Consider the following 19,316-nt stretch of genomic DNA (forward strand, 5'->3'; position numbering starts at 1 on the left):
AATTCCCTTGCCTGTATTGTCCTGCACAACATCGCTACTAAGCGCAATGTCCCTCTCTGTGCTGACAATGATGCACCTGAGCCCCTTGGAGACCCTAACCAACCTCCTGCATTCTGCCAGAACCAGCAAACAGGACGTGCAACAAGGGACGCAATAGTTAGACACTATTTCTGATTTGGATTTGTTTTGGATTTCAAAAATCAGTGATTGCCATTCTTTGCATTTTTTTTTTTGGTTATTCTGTAATCATTGCATGCATCGCTAATAAATATTCTAAAAACAAAAATATTTTCGATTGTGATGAATATATATATATATCAACTAGTGACAGAATAAAATGTATTGTTTTTGGTCAATTTTGACAGCTGTTTGGGGGATTATTTTATGAGGCCAAACTCTTTCCACTTTGCTGTAGGCCTATACTGAAAGGCTGAATACGTTAAAGCCTACCTAATCACTGTAGCCTGACGGATGAACAAATAAAATTAAAACCTTATGAATAAATATAGGATATCTTGTAAGATACTGCATGATCCAAATATAGTAGCCTATTATTTGATACATTTTTAAAGTTTTCATTACATTTTGGGCATGAAATCCACGGTGAATCCACCCTTCTGATGGGATCAGTTTAATCCAGATTTTTTGGATCAAAGTGATCCAAATCCTATAAAAAAGTTCTGAAAACCCAAACTAAAGGTTTGATCCAACATGATCTAATCCGATTATGTAATCCGTTTTTTCTTTTGAAAAACCCATTTTCAACATTTGATCCAATCCGTTATCCAAAATCCTAGTGGATTACTTTTGAAAAACTGGGCCCTGATGGGATAACTTTTGAAAAATGTAATCCAACAGCGAAGCGAATTCAATTCTAGCGCGAGAGCACAGAGACGTTCGCGAGTGCACGCAATATCTGAGTGAGAAGAAAGCGGTTCATAAGACACCACGCGTCCAGCAGGGATGGGCAATGTCTGTCCTGGAGGGCTACTGTCCTGCAGAGTTTTAAAAAACTACACCTTCCTGTAGAGCCTGTGTTTCAGAGTTGGCAACCCTGTGATTAATTACCGGGGCTCCGCCCTAAAGACGTCCAGATTGCCGGTGAGAGCTAAATCAACCTGTTCTGAATTATTAAGAGCGTTTAAATAACGCTGGCATCAGTGCAGTTGATCTGGAGTTAACCCTCAAACCATGTTCACATTACAGTCCTTAATACCGTGTTCGTGGACAAATGTGGGCACAGAGGTCTCAGGTGTGATCCAATTTTTTATTTATTATAAATGTTATATCACTGTCTTCGATACAATTTTATCTATCAATGTATGGTGTTTTTTTATTTTTGGGGTATTTTTAAATTTATTTACCTCTGAAAGTACCATATTTTCTATGTAAATTATGCTTATTTTTATGTTATATTTAATATTTATTTAACTACATTAAAATATCATTCCACTAAGTTCAGAGAGCTAAAACCTAAAGATAAAGTGACTTTGGTTCCATCTGGTGTCTTATATTGGTATTAAATTAACAAAAAAGCAGTAATATCAATAGCCACTAGATGGCTGTAGTTCTCAATGGCTGCATATAGGCTTAACTCTATAAACCACTGTTATGACGAATTTAACCTCTTAAGTTTTTGACTTTATCACAAGTTAAAATTGTAATTTAAAAAAATATATATCTGTGTTAGGTGAGACTATACAAAGATGCCAAAATATGCTTAGATAAATATGACCATGCTAGAAGGAAAAGACAAAGTAGTAGATCATTTATCATTTATTTCAAACAAAAAACATCAAATTTCAATAACTAATTGCAACCAAACGGGTAAGAATATACATAACAATAACTAAATAAATGTTAGCTAAGAATAAACAGGTAAGAACAAGCAAACAGGTAAGAACAAACAATAATAGTTATTTACATAATTTACATGCACTTGTGGCAGCAGGTAATTGTAACCGAATGTTCTTTGCAGATATATTCTTTGCATTTTCCACATACAATGCTGGGTTTTTTTCTGTTTGAAGTACAGACATGGCACCTTTTTCTCTTGGTTGGGGTAGTTGCTGTGGATGTGGCAGGGATGTTTTCTGAGGAGGGTTGTCTGATCCGATTCAGCATCCTCAGAGAGGCCGCTCCACGGGGAACGCCCTTCCGTCTCTCAATCTGTGGGGACACCAGAGCCTTCCCGAGCTCTTCCAGAAAGATCCGCCTTCTGAAGGTCTTTCCTGCATTCCAGGCAGGATTGATTTCTGACCACAGGACGAAGGCGTTCAGGGCAGATACATCCAACATGTTGGAAAACACAACCATGGGCCAACGGTTGGATTTTCGCTTACAAGTGTAAGCAGCGACCATCTTGAATAATACACACAGGAAAAGAATAAAAATCAAACACTATACTGACAAAAGTACATTTACATTTATTCACTTAGCAATTCATACATTTGTTACCATTTATAAACCACAAGCAATTTGTCATAGGAAAATTAATAAACAAAGCAAAAAAAAAAAAAGTTAAATACCTGGTCAAGGCTGTCCACTCCACCCTTGGTTTTGTTGTAATCCAGGATTACATCTGGCTTCCTCTCTTCACCTGTGCTGACTGTTGCTTCCTTGTGAACTGTGCTCATCAAGAGCACATTTTTATTTTTTTTGGGACAGTAAGACACAAGTGTGTGTGTACTGGTAAATGCAAACACAGAAGAGAATTTCTCTCTGCCCCTTGTCTTCACCAGTGCAGATGGGAGCTCAGGCTTGTTTTTCCTCACTGTTCCCAGCATGCCTAGTTTCCTCTTCAGGAGCTCCTGGCCAAGGGCATACGATGTGAAGAAATTGTCACACGTGATGGTGTTCCCTTGGAGACCCGCTGACATGTCGAGGACAACGCGCTTTGCCAGGTTCTTTTCTCGCTGCCCATCAGCCGGCTTGCCAGTATAGATTTGCATATTGTATGCATAACTGGTTTTAGAATCACAGGCTGCCCAGATTTTGATTCCGTATCTAGCTGGTTTGCTTGGCATGTACTGCTTGAAGCGACAGCGTCCTCTGAAAGGTACTAGGCATTCATCTACTGTGACTTCTCGGCCTGGGTTGTACATTAGAGGCAGATGTTCGACCCATTTGTCCCAGATTTTCCGTATCGCAGCCAGTTTGTCATCTCTCCAACGGGCAGGTCTTGTGTCTCGGTTGTCAAACCGGATGACCCTTGTCATGATTTCAAAGGCTTGCAGAGACATTGTAGCACGAAAAATGGCTCTCCCTGTGTCTGCATTCCACAAGCTCAGTGTGGCCTCGTTGTGAGAACGATAAACACCGGCCAGCAATAGCAGACCAATGTAGGCCTGTAAGTCCACCCAGTCCACCTCTTTCCATGACTCCCTATACACTCTTTTCCCCTCTAAATTTGTCATGTCAATCAGTGTCTTTTGAGTTTCCTCAGGAAAAAAAAGCTCAAAAGCTGACCTTATGTTGTCCACACGCGAACAGGCATATCTGGTTGGCCCAGGGGTCATCTTCATCACGTGCTCTGCAGGTGCTCTCCCTGGTGTTTGGGTAGGTGCATTAGCAGTCCACAAGATTTCTCCATTTTTAGATTCATAAGTTACTACACCAGGATCGTCTTCCTCAGAGTCTTCCCCATCGGTGTCCTCATAATCCTGGTCAAACTCTGTCTGACTATCTGTTTCAGATCCTTGATCACCTGATGACTCCAAACCACAGTCTGGCAGGCCTCCTTCCTCCCCACTGGATTCCAGTAGAATATCCAGGGTCTCTGCTGCACTATACCTCTTACTCATTGTGCTGCTTCCGAGTGAACTGATAAAATAACTGCCACTGCAGGTTTAGGTAGCATATGCTGCAGAAACGTTTTGTTTCGAAGTATCAACAAACCTTGCAGTAGCACTTTGATCTGACTCTGAAGTGTGCCTGCGTGTGAGAGAGAGTCTGATGAGCCAGGTGGATGATTGGATGATTGGATCACACCAAAAAACATGGTCAGACATTGGCTCATTCAATTCTTTGTTTTTGTATGTGTGAGTGAGTTTTTATTTGAAAAAAAAAAAAAAGCCCAGCTCTGTCATGAGAGAGAGAGAGAGAGAGAGAGAGAGAGACAAAAAAACAACAAGAATGCTCTGAATTACATTTTTTTCCCATTCATTCCTATGGGTGCCCATTTTTGTCCACGAACACAAGATGAAGGAGTTTTTTTTTCTCACCCACTTAACGTTGTAGAATCGAGTCATTTTTGTGTGTGTGTGTTCAGGTGGCAAACTTAGGAAAAGTCACCAAGTCTTGTACCGTTTAGATCAAGGGAAGTATTTTTAAAAAATAAATCAAAATTATTTTGCCCACATTTGTCCCCAACACGGTTTGAGAAGCTGTAGAGCAGCTGAACAGCGTGAATCTTAACAGAAGTGCTGCAGGGTTTTTGAAAGAGATCTTGATTTCTGTCTAGTCTTGGATGATTGCTCTTCATGGCTGTGAGGGAGTTTTGTGTTTGGAAAGGGCTCATTTTAGCCCTTCTCCTCTTTGCTGTTGATGGACACAAAAGACCGTAAGTACCAGTGGCTTTGAAGTGAACAGAAGCAGTCTAATGTTTATGCTGATATAGTTTTAAAGATGGCAAAATTAAAACCTTTAAAGCTTTAACCATATGTTAAAAGTTAATTGATCAGGTTGTATTTTGTGGCCATCTAGTGGTCAAATGGAATGGTCTTCATTGACTTCATTAACACTTGGTTTTATATACACTTCATTGTTACTTTTGTTATTCATAGATTATGTTCATACGTAAGTCATTGTTTATAGATAGCTGGAGTTTATTTTTTTATTTTAACCATGGCTGACCATTGTTGTCAATTCTGTGGGTGTTTCCCCCTGCAGTAAAAGGTTTGTTTCACCCAGACAACCAACACCACGGACTTAAAGTGGACATTATGTCCCTTTTCACAAGATGTAATATAAATCTATGGTGTCCCCAGAATGTATCTATGGGACTTCATCTCAAAGTAGCCCCCAGATCATTTATTACAGCTTGTCAAATTTGGGTGTGTGCAGAAATGTACTATCAGAAAGAACTGTACTATCATGTTTAACTTACACAAGGTGACAGTTCCCTGAGGTCTTTTTAAGACTTTTTTTTTTTTGTCAAATCAAGGTCAAGGTCAAGGTAAACTTTATTATCCACAAGTAGGAAATTCATGTGGTCACCATTAAACGCTCCACTTTTAAAAAACCTGCTGCATACAAATAAAAACATAGATACAAAAGCATTAAATACAAAAGCATTAAAATATTTAAACATAGAAACATAAGAAAAACACAGACAAGATAGACAAAACAACAAACATTATAGAAACATGACAAGCATGTGTGAATAAATAAGCTAGTTAAATGCTAGCTGATTGTTGTACAATCTAATTGCTGTATGCACAAAAGAATTGCTGTACCTTGTGGTACTAATTTTCCTTTGCAGTAGTCTACCACTTGACCTGTTACTTCTTAAGAAACTCTGATGAAGAGGGTGGGTTGAATCATTTATAATTTGTTCTATCTTTTTAAGACTAAGGTCATTGTACAATTGGGCTACAGATACTTGATCAACTCCAATGATCTTGCTGGCTGTTATGACGATTCGTTGCAATTTATTCTGATCTTTAATGTACATGTAACCAAAGGAACAAATAAGACCGAAAGATAAGACACTCTGCAAGAGAGCTTTATAAAACATCTGAAGAATACAATTGTCTATTCTAAAATGGTTAAGTTTCCTTAAAAAAAACATCCTCTTCTGCAACCTTTTGGACTTATTTTGTGCACATTCATTAAAAGTCAGTTTATTATCTATTTCAACACCCAAATATGTGTATGTTGTGACCCGGTCTACCACTACCCCGTTTATATTTGAGGGTGGAACTACAATTCCCTTTTTATTAAAATCTATGATCAACTCCTTTGTTTTTTTTTTGCATTAACCACAAGGAAATTATCTGTACACCAATTGATAAAACCCTGCACCTCCCTCTCAAAGCCCTCTAGGGATGCAGTATTGGACTGTACAAAACCCACTAATGCTGTGTCATCAGCATATTTAAAAAAGGTGTGGTTTGAAATGGTTGCTTGGCAGTAGTTAGTGTATAAGGTGTATAGGATAGGGGACAGAACACACCCTTGTGGTGCCCCTGTGTTTATGGCTTTTAATGATGAGACACATGAGTTAAATTTGACTTGTTGGCTACGGTTCGTCAAAAAGTCAAAAATCCACAAAACTAGTCTTGGGTTAACCCCAAGGTGAATCAATTTTTTTACCATCAGGTGGGGTTGGATTGTGTTAAAGGCACTGCTGAAATCTATGAAATCAAGACTCTTTGCCTGTTCAAGGTGCTCATATATATTATTTGTCAGAGTCAGCAGTGCATCTTCGACCCCCCTATCGGCACGATAAGCAAATTGATTTGGGTCTAAAGATGCTGTGACCTCACATAAAAGCTTTTTTTGAATTATTTTTTCAAAACATTTCATTGCCGTAGATGTTAGGGCAACAGGGCGCAGGTCATTAAGTTCCCTAGGTTTATTATTTTTGGGTAGGGGCACGATCAAAGATTTTTTCCATAGACAAGGAACTACACCAGTGTCTATTGACAGCTGGAACAGCCTTTGAAAGGGCTGTGCCAGCTGATCTGCGCACACCCTTAATGTCCTGCTGCTAATACCATCAGGCCCACTAGCTTTACGGGGATTCACCTGTCTAAAGTAAGACTTAACATCGTCTATAGAAATGTCTATATCCACACACTTCATACTGCTGAATTCTTTATAAACCAGTTCCTGTTCAGCTGTAAAATCATGAATATCAAATCTGCAATAAAAATCGTTCAAGTCATTTGCCATTTCAAGTTCATTTTCCACTGCCATAAGATGCCTCTTAGGCTTATATCCTGTGATTGCCTGGACCCCCTGCCAAGCTCTCCTAGCATCATTTCTAAAAAAGTTCTCTAATTTACGTTTATAAATAGTGTTCAGTGCTCCTCTGTGCAGCCAACGACACATGCTTTGCTTCAACTTTTGCTTGGTTACACTGTTGTTGCTTGCAAACCAAATGGTGGAAACGTGCAGATTAAGGCCCGGTATTATAAGATCCATTTTCTACATCAGAAGGGGAGTGAAATCTGATGGGCTTATTTTTTGACATGCTTGCGGAGAAAGGCTTACCAAAACAGTTACTGGGTTGTCACTTTTCATATTTTCTGGGTTGGTAGAGGCACCAGGGACCTGTTTATAGAATTTAAATACAGAAATAGTCAGATTTTTATGATGTCGCCTTAATTTCGAAGCTCCAACATACAATCAGGAGCTGCACGATTAATCGTTGAGAGATTGTGATCTTGATTCAAACACTTATTCCTTATTCCTAAATGACAAAGATTTGTTTATTAAACCTTTGACAATCAAACAGAATATTCAAATCTGTGTTGGCGCTGCTGAGCCAGAGAGCAGTGTTCATGTATGAAATCGTCGCTTCAAATAATGATTGTTTTGATTGTACGCCTCTAGTCTATTTTTTCTAGAATTATTCATTCTAGTCGCCTCTGGGCTATTTTTGATGCACAGACCTTGCAAACCTGTGGTTTAATTTAGCTAATTTCTGTGGATGTTCAACCAACATGTAAATGTTCTGACCTGATTACATTGTGACCCTGAACCTAAACTGCATGATGTTTACCCAGGTTATTCATGGTGACGTTCCCTTCAGTTATTGAAACTGGATCTAATGCCAAATTGTGTGCAAGTCTTCTGAAACCCCAAGAGAGTGTGACAATGACAGTGTCTCTGCTTGATGGTGAAAATGGGATGACTCAACTTGTGCAGCAGGTTTCTTCAAAGCCATTTCACCGCTGCTTTTGTTTCCAGGTCTGTCATTAGATGCAAGTTGTTTTGGTTTTTGTCGTCTGGTTTTCTTAATTGGGTTCCTCTACAGGCTCCTCGAGTAGATGGAGAATCTGTGCAGACGCTGAAGGTAGAAGTTCAAGGGAAGGTCTTCAGAGCGACTGAAGAGAGGAAAGTCATGTTCAGACGTTACCTGCCTTTGACCTTCATCCAAACAGACAAACCCATCTACAATCCAGGACAAACGGGTGAGCTGTGAATTAACCTTGGTTGAGTATTCGAGGTGTAGAAAGTCCGTTACGCTACAAGTCTGATCGTCTTCAAGTGCATTTTGCAATTAATATGAGCGTTTGCTGTTTTGCAGTGAATTTCAGAGTCGTCACCATGGATGGCAAGTTTTTGCCTCATAATCAGATGGTAAGGCCTGACCATGAACAAATTGCAGGTTATTTTTATATGTAATGTTTTACAATATCCTTTTCTTCAGTGACTGCTGCATCAGTGTTTTGTTCTTTTTAAATGCTTAACATTCCTGTCTTTGTGTCTTTCAGTACAATCTGGTGGTGGTGGAGGTGAGAATTTGCTCCGGTGCAAGTCTTTGAATGGAGCCAATGCTATTTTATTTTGCAGTTGCTGTGTTCGCAGTATTTCTCTGAGCTGTTGATTGTTTTAATAGGACAATAATAATAACCGGATTGGTCAGTGGACAAACATTTCCTCAACGGGGTGGATATTGCAGCTTTCTCACGAGTTAAACCCAGAGGCTCAGATTGGGATGTACACACTAAAGGCTTTTATTGGCGACCAAATTATCTCCCACGTTTTTGAGGTGAAAAAATATGGTAAGTTGTTTTGAACTCTGCATGTATATAATGTGCAACAGTACAACGACAGATCTGAGGTCTTCATTTAAAGCATTTGTTTCTGGTTTAGTTTTGCCCAGGTTTGACGTGACTGTAAACCAACCACAGAAGTACAGCGTTGCAGATGTGGGACTGAAAGTTGAGGCTTGTGCCAAGTGAGGGACACTTATTTTCTTGTCTTGTGGTTGGTCAGTTCTTGATCTTGTGATGTTTCCCAGATACACATATGGCCAACCTGTACCTGGCCAAGCCTTGGTGGAAGTGTGCCGTGATCCACTTCCATATGTTGTGGTTCCTGAGTTGACCCGTTGGTGCCTGAATCAAACCGCAAAGGTGTGACTCCTGCCTTTCAGTGGATTTATTTCTTCTGCTTGTGCTCTACTAAATTTGACTCTTTGTTCTTCTACCAGATGAATGCCACAGGCTGTGTCTCCCTTACTGTCGATACATCCGTGTTTTTTAAAACCAAATTTGAAAATAATATGCAAGACACTTTTCTTGTAAATGTCATTGTCACTGAGGAGGGAACGGGTGAGCTATTGGCTGATCTGAACCAATGGTATGTGTATGGAGGTTTAGGATTGTTTATTCAGTGTTTTTCTTTTTCTCCAGATGTTTTGATGTCAAAATCTGCAATAGTGTCCATTTCGTTTGAAGTTGGCAAGGTCACGTTTGTGGACCTACCGGATTATTTTAAACCTGGATCAACAATTAAAGGAAAGGCAAGTAAAAGTTCATCCATCCTTCCCATTGGTTCCCTTTCCTAACCTTGATTCCCAACAGATATCCGTGTCTCGTTTTGATGGGACTCCAATCGCGAACAAAGCAGTTTATCTCCTGGATGGTAACAGCTGGCCCAACAAACTGCTGCAGAATCTGACCACAAACCAGAACGGACTGGCCTCGTTCTCCCTTTGCACTGCTAGTCTTCCTAAAGCCGCTCTGAATCTGGTGGTACGATTTGCTCTTTTGTATTTTGTGAAATATAGACTATATATTCTCACACTCGCAAGAAGCCCATTCCATTTGTTGTTCCCCAGGCAAGTGCGACTGTTCATAGCTCCAAATCTCCATACTTTACTACAGATACAAGGGTTGTTCAGCTTCTCCAACCAGATTCTTCCAGCAACCCATCTAGTGAACTGACTATAGTGAAGCTCGAGCAGCCGCTCAAATTTAATGCTGCGTATCCAGTGACCGTGAAGTATTCTTTTGTTGGAGAGGCTGGAGACTACAGCACTGACATAATCTATATAGTGAGTGAACATCAGAGGGATTTTTATTTTAGAAACATTCCTCTTGCCTGTTTTATGCACCGTCTTGTCCAGAGGATTGATCGTCCTCCATGGATTTCAGACGGTCAGAGCGAGGGCTTCTAATACAGTCACAAGCGGCTCTGTGTCGTTCCAGCTGTCTGTCAGTGTGGATATGGCTCCAGCAGTGCAGATTCTGGTCTACTGCGTTCTGCCCAGTGAGAATGTTGCTGTCGGGAGTGCATCGTTTGACACAGAAACGGGTTTCCAAAACCAGTTATGATGTGCACTAGCATCATTCCCCACTTGAAGACAAAAGGTGACTAGTCCAAAAGCGTGTTGGTCCTTGTTCCAGGTGTCTCTACAGTTCTCTCCTGCTACGGCCGTTCCTGCTGAGGAAAACGTTCTGACCGTCTCTGCTCAAGCAGGATCTCTGTGTGGCATCAGTGCTGTAGATCAGAGCATCCGGATCATTAAGCCAGGAAGACGTCTGAGTGCTAAAATGGTATCCATGTGCAGTTGATCTAAATTCTTGACTGGCTTTAGAATTTTATTCATGCTGATGGATCAATTGGACTAACCTATGTTATAATTCTAGCAATTTCAATGTACATTTAACACCATTATGTGACCATAACATGCTGTAAACCAGTGACATGCCAAAACTGTTTTATGGTCCTAGGTGTTTGACTTGCTCCCGGTGCGATCACTATCGGGTTACCCATACAGCGTTCAGGATGAACCAGATTGTCTAGGTTTTCGACCCAGTCTAGCTTTTCATATAGATCCTGCCTACACTGGTCCTACAAATCAAGCCTACACAACCTTCAAGGTAGAAAACCATTCATGATATATAGTCACTGAATAATACAGAGTGATAAACTTTAAATCTGTCTTGTTTTGATTTGTTACTATGACAGAGCCTGGGAATGAAGATCGCAACAAATCTTGCTGTACAAGCCCCTCCGTGCCCGCTGTATCGACGTTTCTCAGAAAGTAGGTCTATGCAGATGGGCAGTTCTTTCCATAAACAATTCTGCATGACATGGTGAACTTGCCTGGAGTTTTAGGAGGTTATTCCTCTTTCTTTGTGGATGGGCAAATTGTTTGGCGTTAATATTTTTATAATTGCAACAAGAGGGGCAGTTATGAACCCTGTTTATCCTGCAGATACTAATACTGTTCTGAGTAAATGGGTGTAAAGTTGCTTTTTCTCTTTCAGTGAATTTGAATGGTCCTCTTGCAATGGCTCCTGGTGCTCCTCCTGAAGCAGAAAGTGCTGGAGGTGACACTTCCTCTGCAGAAGTCACTGTTAGGACTTACTTTCCAGAAACATGGTTCTGGCAGCTTGCTCAAGTGGGGTTAGTGAAGAATCTTGTTCCTTCTAAAGCTAGTTTCCCACAATTTTTACTTCTCCTGTTCCCCTTATTTCTTTTGTTGTCCTTCAGAGACACTGGATCCACACAAATTCCCCTTACTGTTCCTGACATAATCACCACATGGGAGACGGAGGCGTTCTGCCTGTCATCAAAAGGTTTTGGTCTGGCTCCTCCTGCTCTGCTGACGGTCTTCCAGCCCTTCTTCCTGGAGCTCTCTCTGCCGTACTCCATCGTCCGTGGGGAGTCTTTTGAGCTGAAGGCCACGGTCTTCAGCTATCTGTCCAAGTGCATCATGGTATACCATGGTTTATTTTCCTATATAAAATGGATGTGTGTGTGTGTGTGTGTGTGTATATATATATATAGAAGGTCATGTGTCTTTGCTCCATGTGCTGTTTCATTGGCAGGTTAAAGTAAAACCAGCTTCGTCCACGGCCTTCACTCTTAAACCATACACTGATCCATATTCATCCTGTCTTTGTGCCAATGGGAGGAAGACCTTCAAATGGGTTCTCTCAGCTTCTGTTCTCGGTCAGTTTTGGACTGCCTCTCTCTAAATTAGAAGTGTATATTAGGCGTGGCTCACTTCCTGTCTGTCACTGCAGGAGCCATCAATGTGACTGTCAGTGCTTCAGCCGAAGCATCCCGGACTCGATGTGGCACTGAGGTTGTGACCGTGCCGACGAGAGGACGCATTGACGTAGTCACTCGGAGACTACTTGTCCTGGTAAATGTTAACCAGCCTTCTGGAGTTTGATCATGGAGCTCATGCTGCTTTTCTGATGTAGTTTTCTATTTATAGCCTGAAGGAGTTGAAAGGACAAACACCCAGAGTTGGTTGCTGTGTCCAAAGGGTTTGTTGCACTCAATGATTCCCCAATACATTCTCCCTGTATAGCCAAACTTTTGCCTAGCGCTTTTTTTTTCTTTGGTCTGCAGGAAACATTCTTTCTGAAGACGTGGCGCTGATATTTCCAAAAAATGTGGTTCAAGGGTCAGCCAGATGCTCAGTTTCAGTCCTTGGTAAAGCATTTCTTTGTGTAGAAACTGACAGGTGATTAGCAGAATAACTTTGTTTCTGATGTGTTTTATGCTTGACCTCTTGTAGGGGACATAATGGGTCGTGCACTGAAGATTCTGGATAGGTTACTACAGATGCCGTATGGCTGTGGAGAACAGAATATGATTGTTCTTGCTCCCAATATTTACATCCTGCTGTACCTGGAAGTCACGGGGAAACTCACTGCAGCCATCCGAGAGACCGCCACAGGATACCTTCAAAAAGGTATGGATGACTAAATTCACTTTAAATCTGTAGGAAACTAAATTCCAAGGAGGTTTAGTCCTTCTCTTCCCCTTGGAGTGTGCCAGACTGTCTAACTCCCTGACCAATTTGCATGTGGCTTTTGGCCTTATCAGGATACCAAAGACAACTGAACTACAGACACAACGATGGTTCATACAGCACATTTGGTAATGATGAATCGAATACATGGTGAGTTTCACTCTGTTCTACTGCGTATAATCTGTTGTGGCACCAGTGGTTAAGTTCAGTTTGACATCTTCTCCATGGCCAGGTTGACTGCCTTTGTCCTGAGGTACTTTGGGCTAGCGAGGCAATTTACCTTCATTGATCCACAAGTCCTGCAGAGTGCAAAGGATTGGTTGATCAGCAAGCAGGGTTCAGACGGCTGTTTCATGCAGCAGGGAACTCTGCACCACAACGACATGAAGGTGCATTACATATTTCTTAGCTCTACTCAATAGAATTGGCATGAGACCGTTCTTCTAAATGAAATGTGGTGGTGTTTTAGGGTGGAGTTGGTGACGGCGTGACCATGACTGGCTACATTGTTGCATCACTGCTCGAACTAGGCGTCCCCACCACGGTAAAATTACATCTCCTGTAGTTCTGTGCGCTCCTTGCAGATGACTTTTCTGATATTTGGTTGGTTTTTTTCAGGATCCCATCATTACCAATGCTCTGTCATGCTTGAGGCCTTTTGTTGGGACACTTATGCCACGGCTCTGCTGGCCTACACCTTCAGTCTGGCTGGAGAGACCACCACTCGATCGCAGCTTTTAACTTGCTTGAACAACCTTGCCATTTCTGATGGTGAGATTTAACAGCCTCTTGATGTGGGTTCATCGGGGTCTTTGTCATCAACCTTCTCCCCTCCATCTCATCCTAAGGCTCTAAGGTCCATTGGTCTCAGACAACATCTGGTAATACTCTGGCAGTGGAGATCAGCTCTTACGTTCTGCTAGCGGTACTCTCTGTCCAGCCTCTCACGTCAGCTAATCTGGTGTATGCTAACCGCATTGTCAACTGGCTAGTGGCCCAGCAGAATCCCTTTGGGGGCTTTTCCTCCACCCAGGTGCCTATGACTACCAAACATGAGTGCAGTCATTTATGATGAGTTTTTAATTAGTGCTTGTTTTTAGGACACTGTGGTGGCTCTTCATGCCCTGTTCAGCTTGGACAGCTCCAGCACCGTTACCGTACAGTCCTCAGTAGTAGGAGGAGACTCTTATAGCTTCAACGTGGATCGGGACAACAGGTTGCTGTATCAGGAGAAGCCGCTGAAGAACGTTCCCGGCAAATATAGTGTTAAAGCGTCAGGATCCTCTTGTGTGTCTGTGCAGGTCTGTAGTTTCATCCCCTCCCCCACTTTCTGTTTCTGTTGTGCACATCCAAATGTTACTGTACTTTGTTTGCTCTGCGATCATACTTTAGGTTGCTTGTTTCTACAACATCCCAACTCCTGTTAAAACTGCCAAAACCCTGAGTGTCGAAGCGCAGGTGACCGGAGACTGTCAACTTCTTGGAGCCAATCTTATGTTGGGTTTCACGGTAAAGTAAGAGCAGCTTTGAATTTGTGTCCTGAAACCAGCTCATGTATATGACTCTTCCAAAAGGAAGCGGTCTTGATCCTTTTGACAATACCGCTTTATTTCTCCATCACCCTCATTTAGATACAATGGTGTAAAAGCAAGCACTAACATGGTTCTAGTGGACATTAAGCTCCTGTCGGGCTTCACGGCAGATACGTCACTGGTTCGTATGGTTTAGAAAGTCCCAAGATGCTTGAAGTTCCCTCAAATGTAATTGTCTGTAAACTAGTGTCTTATCCTCAGCTTGGTTCTTCACCCCAATCGTTTGCCCCGCTAGTGGAGCGGGTTGATGCTGAAGATGATCATGTCTTAGTGTATCTGAAAGAGGTGAGACTGTGTACACTGGGTGTATATATTCACTAACTGCCATCTTGAGTGCTGTGTATGTGCTGCTGTTCATCCTTTTTTCTTTCCTTTCTCGCAGGTTCCCAAAGGCGTCCCCATGAGTTACACTCTGCAGCTGAAACGGGTTCTTGCAGTGAAAAATCTCAAGCCAGCGGTCATCAACGTTTATGACTACTATCAAACAAGTATGCTTTCGTCCTAATCATGCTCTGGCTGAATTCACTGTTAAAAATGATCCAGTTTATTTTCTGTTCCCTTTCAGGTGATTCGTTTGAGACTACCTACACATGTCCCTGTCCATGATTTGATTCAGTACTGGCTGTAGGACACTTGACTAGAATAAAACTGCTTTTATACAATCAGTCCTTTTATTGCTTTTTTTTGTGCCTGTTTTGTTGGTCATCTGACATTTGAAGCAGGAAGTTGCAGTCTTCATGAGTTTGTATTCGTACTTTGACTTCAAATCCTTGTAACATGATTGAAATGTACTTCACTACAAAGCCACTTAACCTTCCTTTCACATATTAATACTGTATTTTGCTTGCAAGCATCCATTCATCAAGCACAGCTTGCAGATTACAAAACTACTTTGACAACCATGGCAAGAAGCTAATTTTTAAATGTAGGCATTCAGTTAGAATAATATCAGTGTAGTCAGTTTTACTATAACAAGCAATAAACAAACAATACTGGAATGTATAGTGGGGTTTCAATAAGCCTGTCAGTGAAGCAGTTTTATGTGAAGTTTAAAACGCTTCCTTTTTATTTTATAGAATATTTGGTGTCTTTCATGTTGTCTACATTATTTTTTTATTATGCTGGTTGAAAGTCTCCTCATATCCTGATAGTAATCAGTGTTAAGCGGTCTAACACACATACTATTTCTCAAAATCAGGTACGCCAATAGTTTATATAAAATATTATTTATTGAACAATAGTCATTATACAAACATTTTAAAGTTTGTAGAATAGCAAACAAAAAGCCAACAATTCAGTCAAAGTACAAAGGTTAAATAAAAATATAAAGTTATAAAACTTAACTATGCCCTCAGTCAAAACTATTTGATCGGGAGCAAATAACAGATTTGTAATATCATTTACACTATCTACATTGCATTTGCATGTGTGGTCACCAAATACTGCAAGATGAAAATATTCCTTCCTCAAAACAAGGAGCCGGACAAAGTATCTAAAGCATTGTGTGAGCCTCATATCAGCTGTTAGATGCACAGCAGGAGGAGGAAGCAGCCGAAGACTGGAGACTCTGTGGATCCGGTGCAGGATCTTTGGAGAAGGCCGTGGCAGAAGCAGCTTTCACAGGAACTTCTGACATTCCTCTTCATGTCTTATTCTGTGACCTGAACCAAACAAACACAAAAGGTTACAGTCATAGATTACAATTAGAACAAAACATTTTTTAAATCTTTCAAATGAAAAGTGAATATAATCTTCAAAATCATTTGTAGCTGATCTTAGGCTCATTACCTTAAACCATTCATGTCGAAGGATTTTCCTCAAATAAATGCGTTGTCTTGGGCTTTCCTTCAGGAGGGATCGGATCAGGAGGCAGCATTCTGTGCAGAACGACAGAAGTGAGTCAGATTATTACCTTCAACTTTACACCTGCTGTCTTTGTGTTAAGCTGTAAGATTCAACTATTCTATAAAGTACGGTCAGAAAATCAGAAAAAAAAATGCTTGTATTATTCAATATCTATCTTTTGGTGTTACTTTTTCATAATTTCTTTGTTTTGTATGATTTAAATGACAGTTGGTCTTCTTTGTTGTGATGAATGCCATCTTACCGTTGGACAAGCCCGGCTCAGACCAGATGTCTTCATCCATCATTTGCCTGTCTCTTGCTTCTGGAAAGCGTCCACACACCAGCAGGAATAAGAGCACTCCCAGAGACCACACAGTCGCTGGTTTCCCGTGGTACTTGCCCTCTGTGCAGGACTCAGGCGGGCGGTAGTCTAGAGTGCCTGCAGGAAAAAGAGTTGTCTGATGGGTAAGTACCATAGCATGAAATACCGTAGCATGTGGTAAAATCATCTGGTGTTTTTAATTTTTAAAAATGCTGACTCAAATGTGAGATATGGTTTATATGACACCGATTGAACAAGTCACTAGAACTTAAGTCCCAAACTACAGGTTTGATTCATAATTCATACCACAGAATCGTTCATAGCCAGATTCCTGCAGGAGATCCCCGCACCCGAAGTCAATCAGTTTGACCTCAAGAGTTTCTGTGTTGATCAGCAGGTTCTCCAGCTTAATATCCCGGTGAAACACTCCACGGCGACAGCACATCTGAGCCGCCATTGTTGCCTGCGCCATAATAAACCGTGCTGTGTCCTCATTTAGGACGCCTTCGTGACCGTTCCAGAAATCCCACAGATCTTCACAGGGTGAGGGACGCTCCAAGACCATGATATATCGGTCAGGCTGGTCCTGCCAGTCCAGCAGCTCAATGATCTCGGAGACTTTGGGGCCGCTATTAGCAAGGGTTAATAGGCCGACCTCTAATGGGAAGCGTGCGGGATGACCAGGCTGGAAAAAAGATCATTGTTATATGAAGGTGTTGTCATTATGTTTACATATTTTAATTTGAAAAACACATAGTGAGTGTAGCCTACTTACAATGTAGATGTATTTCATGTTCTGCGGCTTTCTGGCAATTTTCACTGCCACCTGATCAACAAAAAATAAATAAATACATTGTTACATTTCTAACATGTAAAATGCAGTAAATAGTGGAAAAATATCCACAAAAAGACTTGAAATGGATATAGTGAGACAAAATAATTTGTTGGCTAAATATTGTAAGAAAATGGCGATACCTCAAGGCCGTCCTCCAAGCGTTTCCCTTCATAAACAGAGCCGAATGATCCCTCACCAAGCATTCTGCCCATTTCATACCGGCTCAAAATGTCGTCTGCAAAAAGATGATTCATTTTAGTGTCATGGACAGCAGTGAGTTTAATGTTTGAGGTCATGGCCGTAAACTCACGCTCAGTCGTCACGTCCACTCTGTTGTTGTGAGCTGGCGCTGGACGGACTGGACTGTGATGGACTGGAGCTGGAGGGGTTTGAACCTGCTGATCTTCAACACCACTGGATACAGCTTCCTGAAGACCATGATCCTCTGATTTAAAAAATAAAAGTTCTGTTTAAATATTTAAGACAAGTCCTGGAAAAAATCATAACTTTGATCAAACTTTTGGATTTTGATATAGGTGTGAATTTGTGTCATGGTAATTAATGGCACTTCATCCAAGAGAACAGAACAATTCCCTTAATTAATTAGGTTCCCATGAATGACACGTTTCCATTAATGGATACTCATATCTAGCTGAAAATGATGTAGACTTTATGATGTACAGAGCACTAATAAACAGAGCATTTCCACATTCTCAACTGGTCACTGGATTTACCCTCAGCGTGTCTCTCACTAAGGGTTGCAGTGGTCTGATCCTCCACTTTCTGAGCCTGACCTGAGCCACTGCTGTGAAGAGAGAGATGCTCTCCAGAACTCCAGTGAAGAGAGAGCAGATCTACACAACTACTCTTCTTCCTCTGTCTCTCCTGACTAGCACTTTCCTCACTAACAGGCTGATGATATACATAGAGCACATACAAGAGATTTGACCTTGATTTATTCCCATATCACAATAAACAAAGAACATTTAAAACAAATGCACAAAAGGTGTCAAAATCTTCCAAATGTTAATATATATTCAAATTCATTTGTAGCTTGTTAGGGCCAATACCTTAAACCATTCCTGGAGAAGTGCTGGACTGTGATGGACTGGAGCTGGAGAGGTTTGAACCTGCTGATCTTCAACACCACTGGATACAGCTTCCTGAAGACCATGATCCTCTGCAGCACAGGCACTGGACTGGACACCATTCTGATCTAAAGCAGGGAATATCAAACAAAAGCATGTTTCAAACTAATAATTATAATTATTAAACATTGGATACTCATATTATGGCTATTCTTCTGTTAAAATGTTTTATTTTTTAAACAATCCTAGTTTAAATATGTCAAGACATGTCTTGGAATAAAAAATAAATCTGATTATTGGCTTGATCAAACTTCAGATATAATATGGCGTGGTCATATATGGTAATTAATGACACTGATAATCTCCAATGGTCATTTGATTTACCCTCAGCTCTTCTCTCAGTTATCGGTGCAGTTTTCTGGTCTGAGATGATGCCGCTCCAGTCACAGTAATGAAGCTTCACAAAACTCTCCATCCTCCTCCTCTTTCCCATTGGCATCTCATCTTCCTCAGCACCAGCACTAATGGGTTGATGGTGTTCAGCCACATGGGTGCTGGATATTGAGGATGCGCTCTGATGGGAGTCGGACACCTGAGCGCTAGAACGACGCTTTCTCTTCAGTGCCGGACCTCTGCGAGAGTGTTTAGAGGAAGTAGACGGACGTCCATCATCTGGGCTCTGCTGGCTGTCTCTCTGCCACTCTCTCTCCCTGTCAGCCGGACCTGTGGACACAGAAACAAACTCACAAGACAGAGGTGTTAAATATCCAGGAATAAGCTCCTGGCTCTGTGCCTGGGTCGGGCCTGGCATCCTTCTTCAAACTGCAATAAAAACAATACAAATGCAATACAAAATACAATACAATAAAATACAATGCTCCTCAGAAATACCCCTCCCCTC

General features: G+C 41.2%; 1 protein-coding gene and 1 pseudogene across 3 annotated transcripts; one reads left to right on the forward strand and one right to left on the reverse strand.

Annotated features, from left to right (window-relative positions):
• The first annotated feature begins 4,388 nt into the window (after positions 1-4,388).
• On the forward strand, positions 4,389-14,990 carry LOC143730879 (pregnancy zone protein-like; annotated as a pseudogene). The gene is made up of 34 exons (XR_013200672.1): positions 4,389-4,561; positions 7,734-7,917; positions 7,985-8,141; positions 8,258-8,310; positions 8,445-8,465; positions 8,570-8,735; positions 8,827-8,911; positions 8,975-9,089; positions 9,167-9,287; positions 9,369-9,478; positions 9,540-9,710; positions 9,797-10,016; positions 10,078-10,295; positions 10,365-10,514; positions 10,692-10,841; positions 10,930-11,005; positions 11,232-11,370; positions 11,458-11,683; positions 11,796-11,919; positions 11,994-12,115; positions 12,191-12,242; positions 12,328-12,411; positions 12,497-12,673; positions 12,808-12,883; positions 12,966-13,122; positions 13,203-13,277; positions 13,352-13,504; positions 13,582-13,766; positions 13,834-14,034; positions 14,126-14,247; positions 14,365-14,446; positions 14,527-14,610; positions 14,708-14,813; positions 14,891-14,990. The product of XR_013200672.1 is annotated as a pregnancy zone protein-like (transcript).
• A 626-nt stretch (positions 14,991-15,616) lies between these two features.
• On the reverse strand, positions 15,617-17,618 carry LOC143730877 (serine/threonine-protein kinase pim-3-like). Of its 2 annotated transcripts, none has more exons than XM_077221454.1 (6): positions 17,468-17,618; positions 17,268-17,318; positions 16,802-17,177; positions 16,433-16,609; positions 16,114-16,202; positions 15,617-15,986 (listed from the first exon to the last, which is right to left on the reverse strand). In XM_077221454.1, exons 1-6 carry the CDS (start codon positions 17,579-17,581, stop codon positions 15,975-15,977), a joined length of 819 nt encoding a protein of 272 aa, XP_077077569.1. In that variant the 5' UTR covers positions 17,582-17,618; the 3' UTR covers positions 15,617-15,974. The 2 variants fall into 2 exon arrangements, with proteins under 2 accessions (XP_077077569.1, XP_077077568.1); XM_077221453.1 differs by having other exon boundaries at positions 16,799-17,177.
• Between the last annotated feature and the right edge of the window lie 1,698 nt (positions 17,619-19,316).

The sequence above is a fragment of the Siphateles boraxobius genome, unplaced genomic scaffold, assembly GCF_051911475.1.
Source record: "Siphateles boraxobius isolate OS27281-9 unplaced genomic scaffold, OSU_SipBor_1 83, whole genome shotgun sequence".
In the NCBI taxonomy this organism is placed as follows: domain Eukaryota; kingdom Metazoa; phylum Chordata; class Actinopteri; order Cypriniformes; family Leuciscidae; genus Siphateles; species Siphateles boraxobius.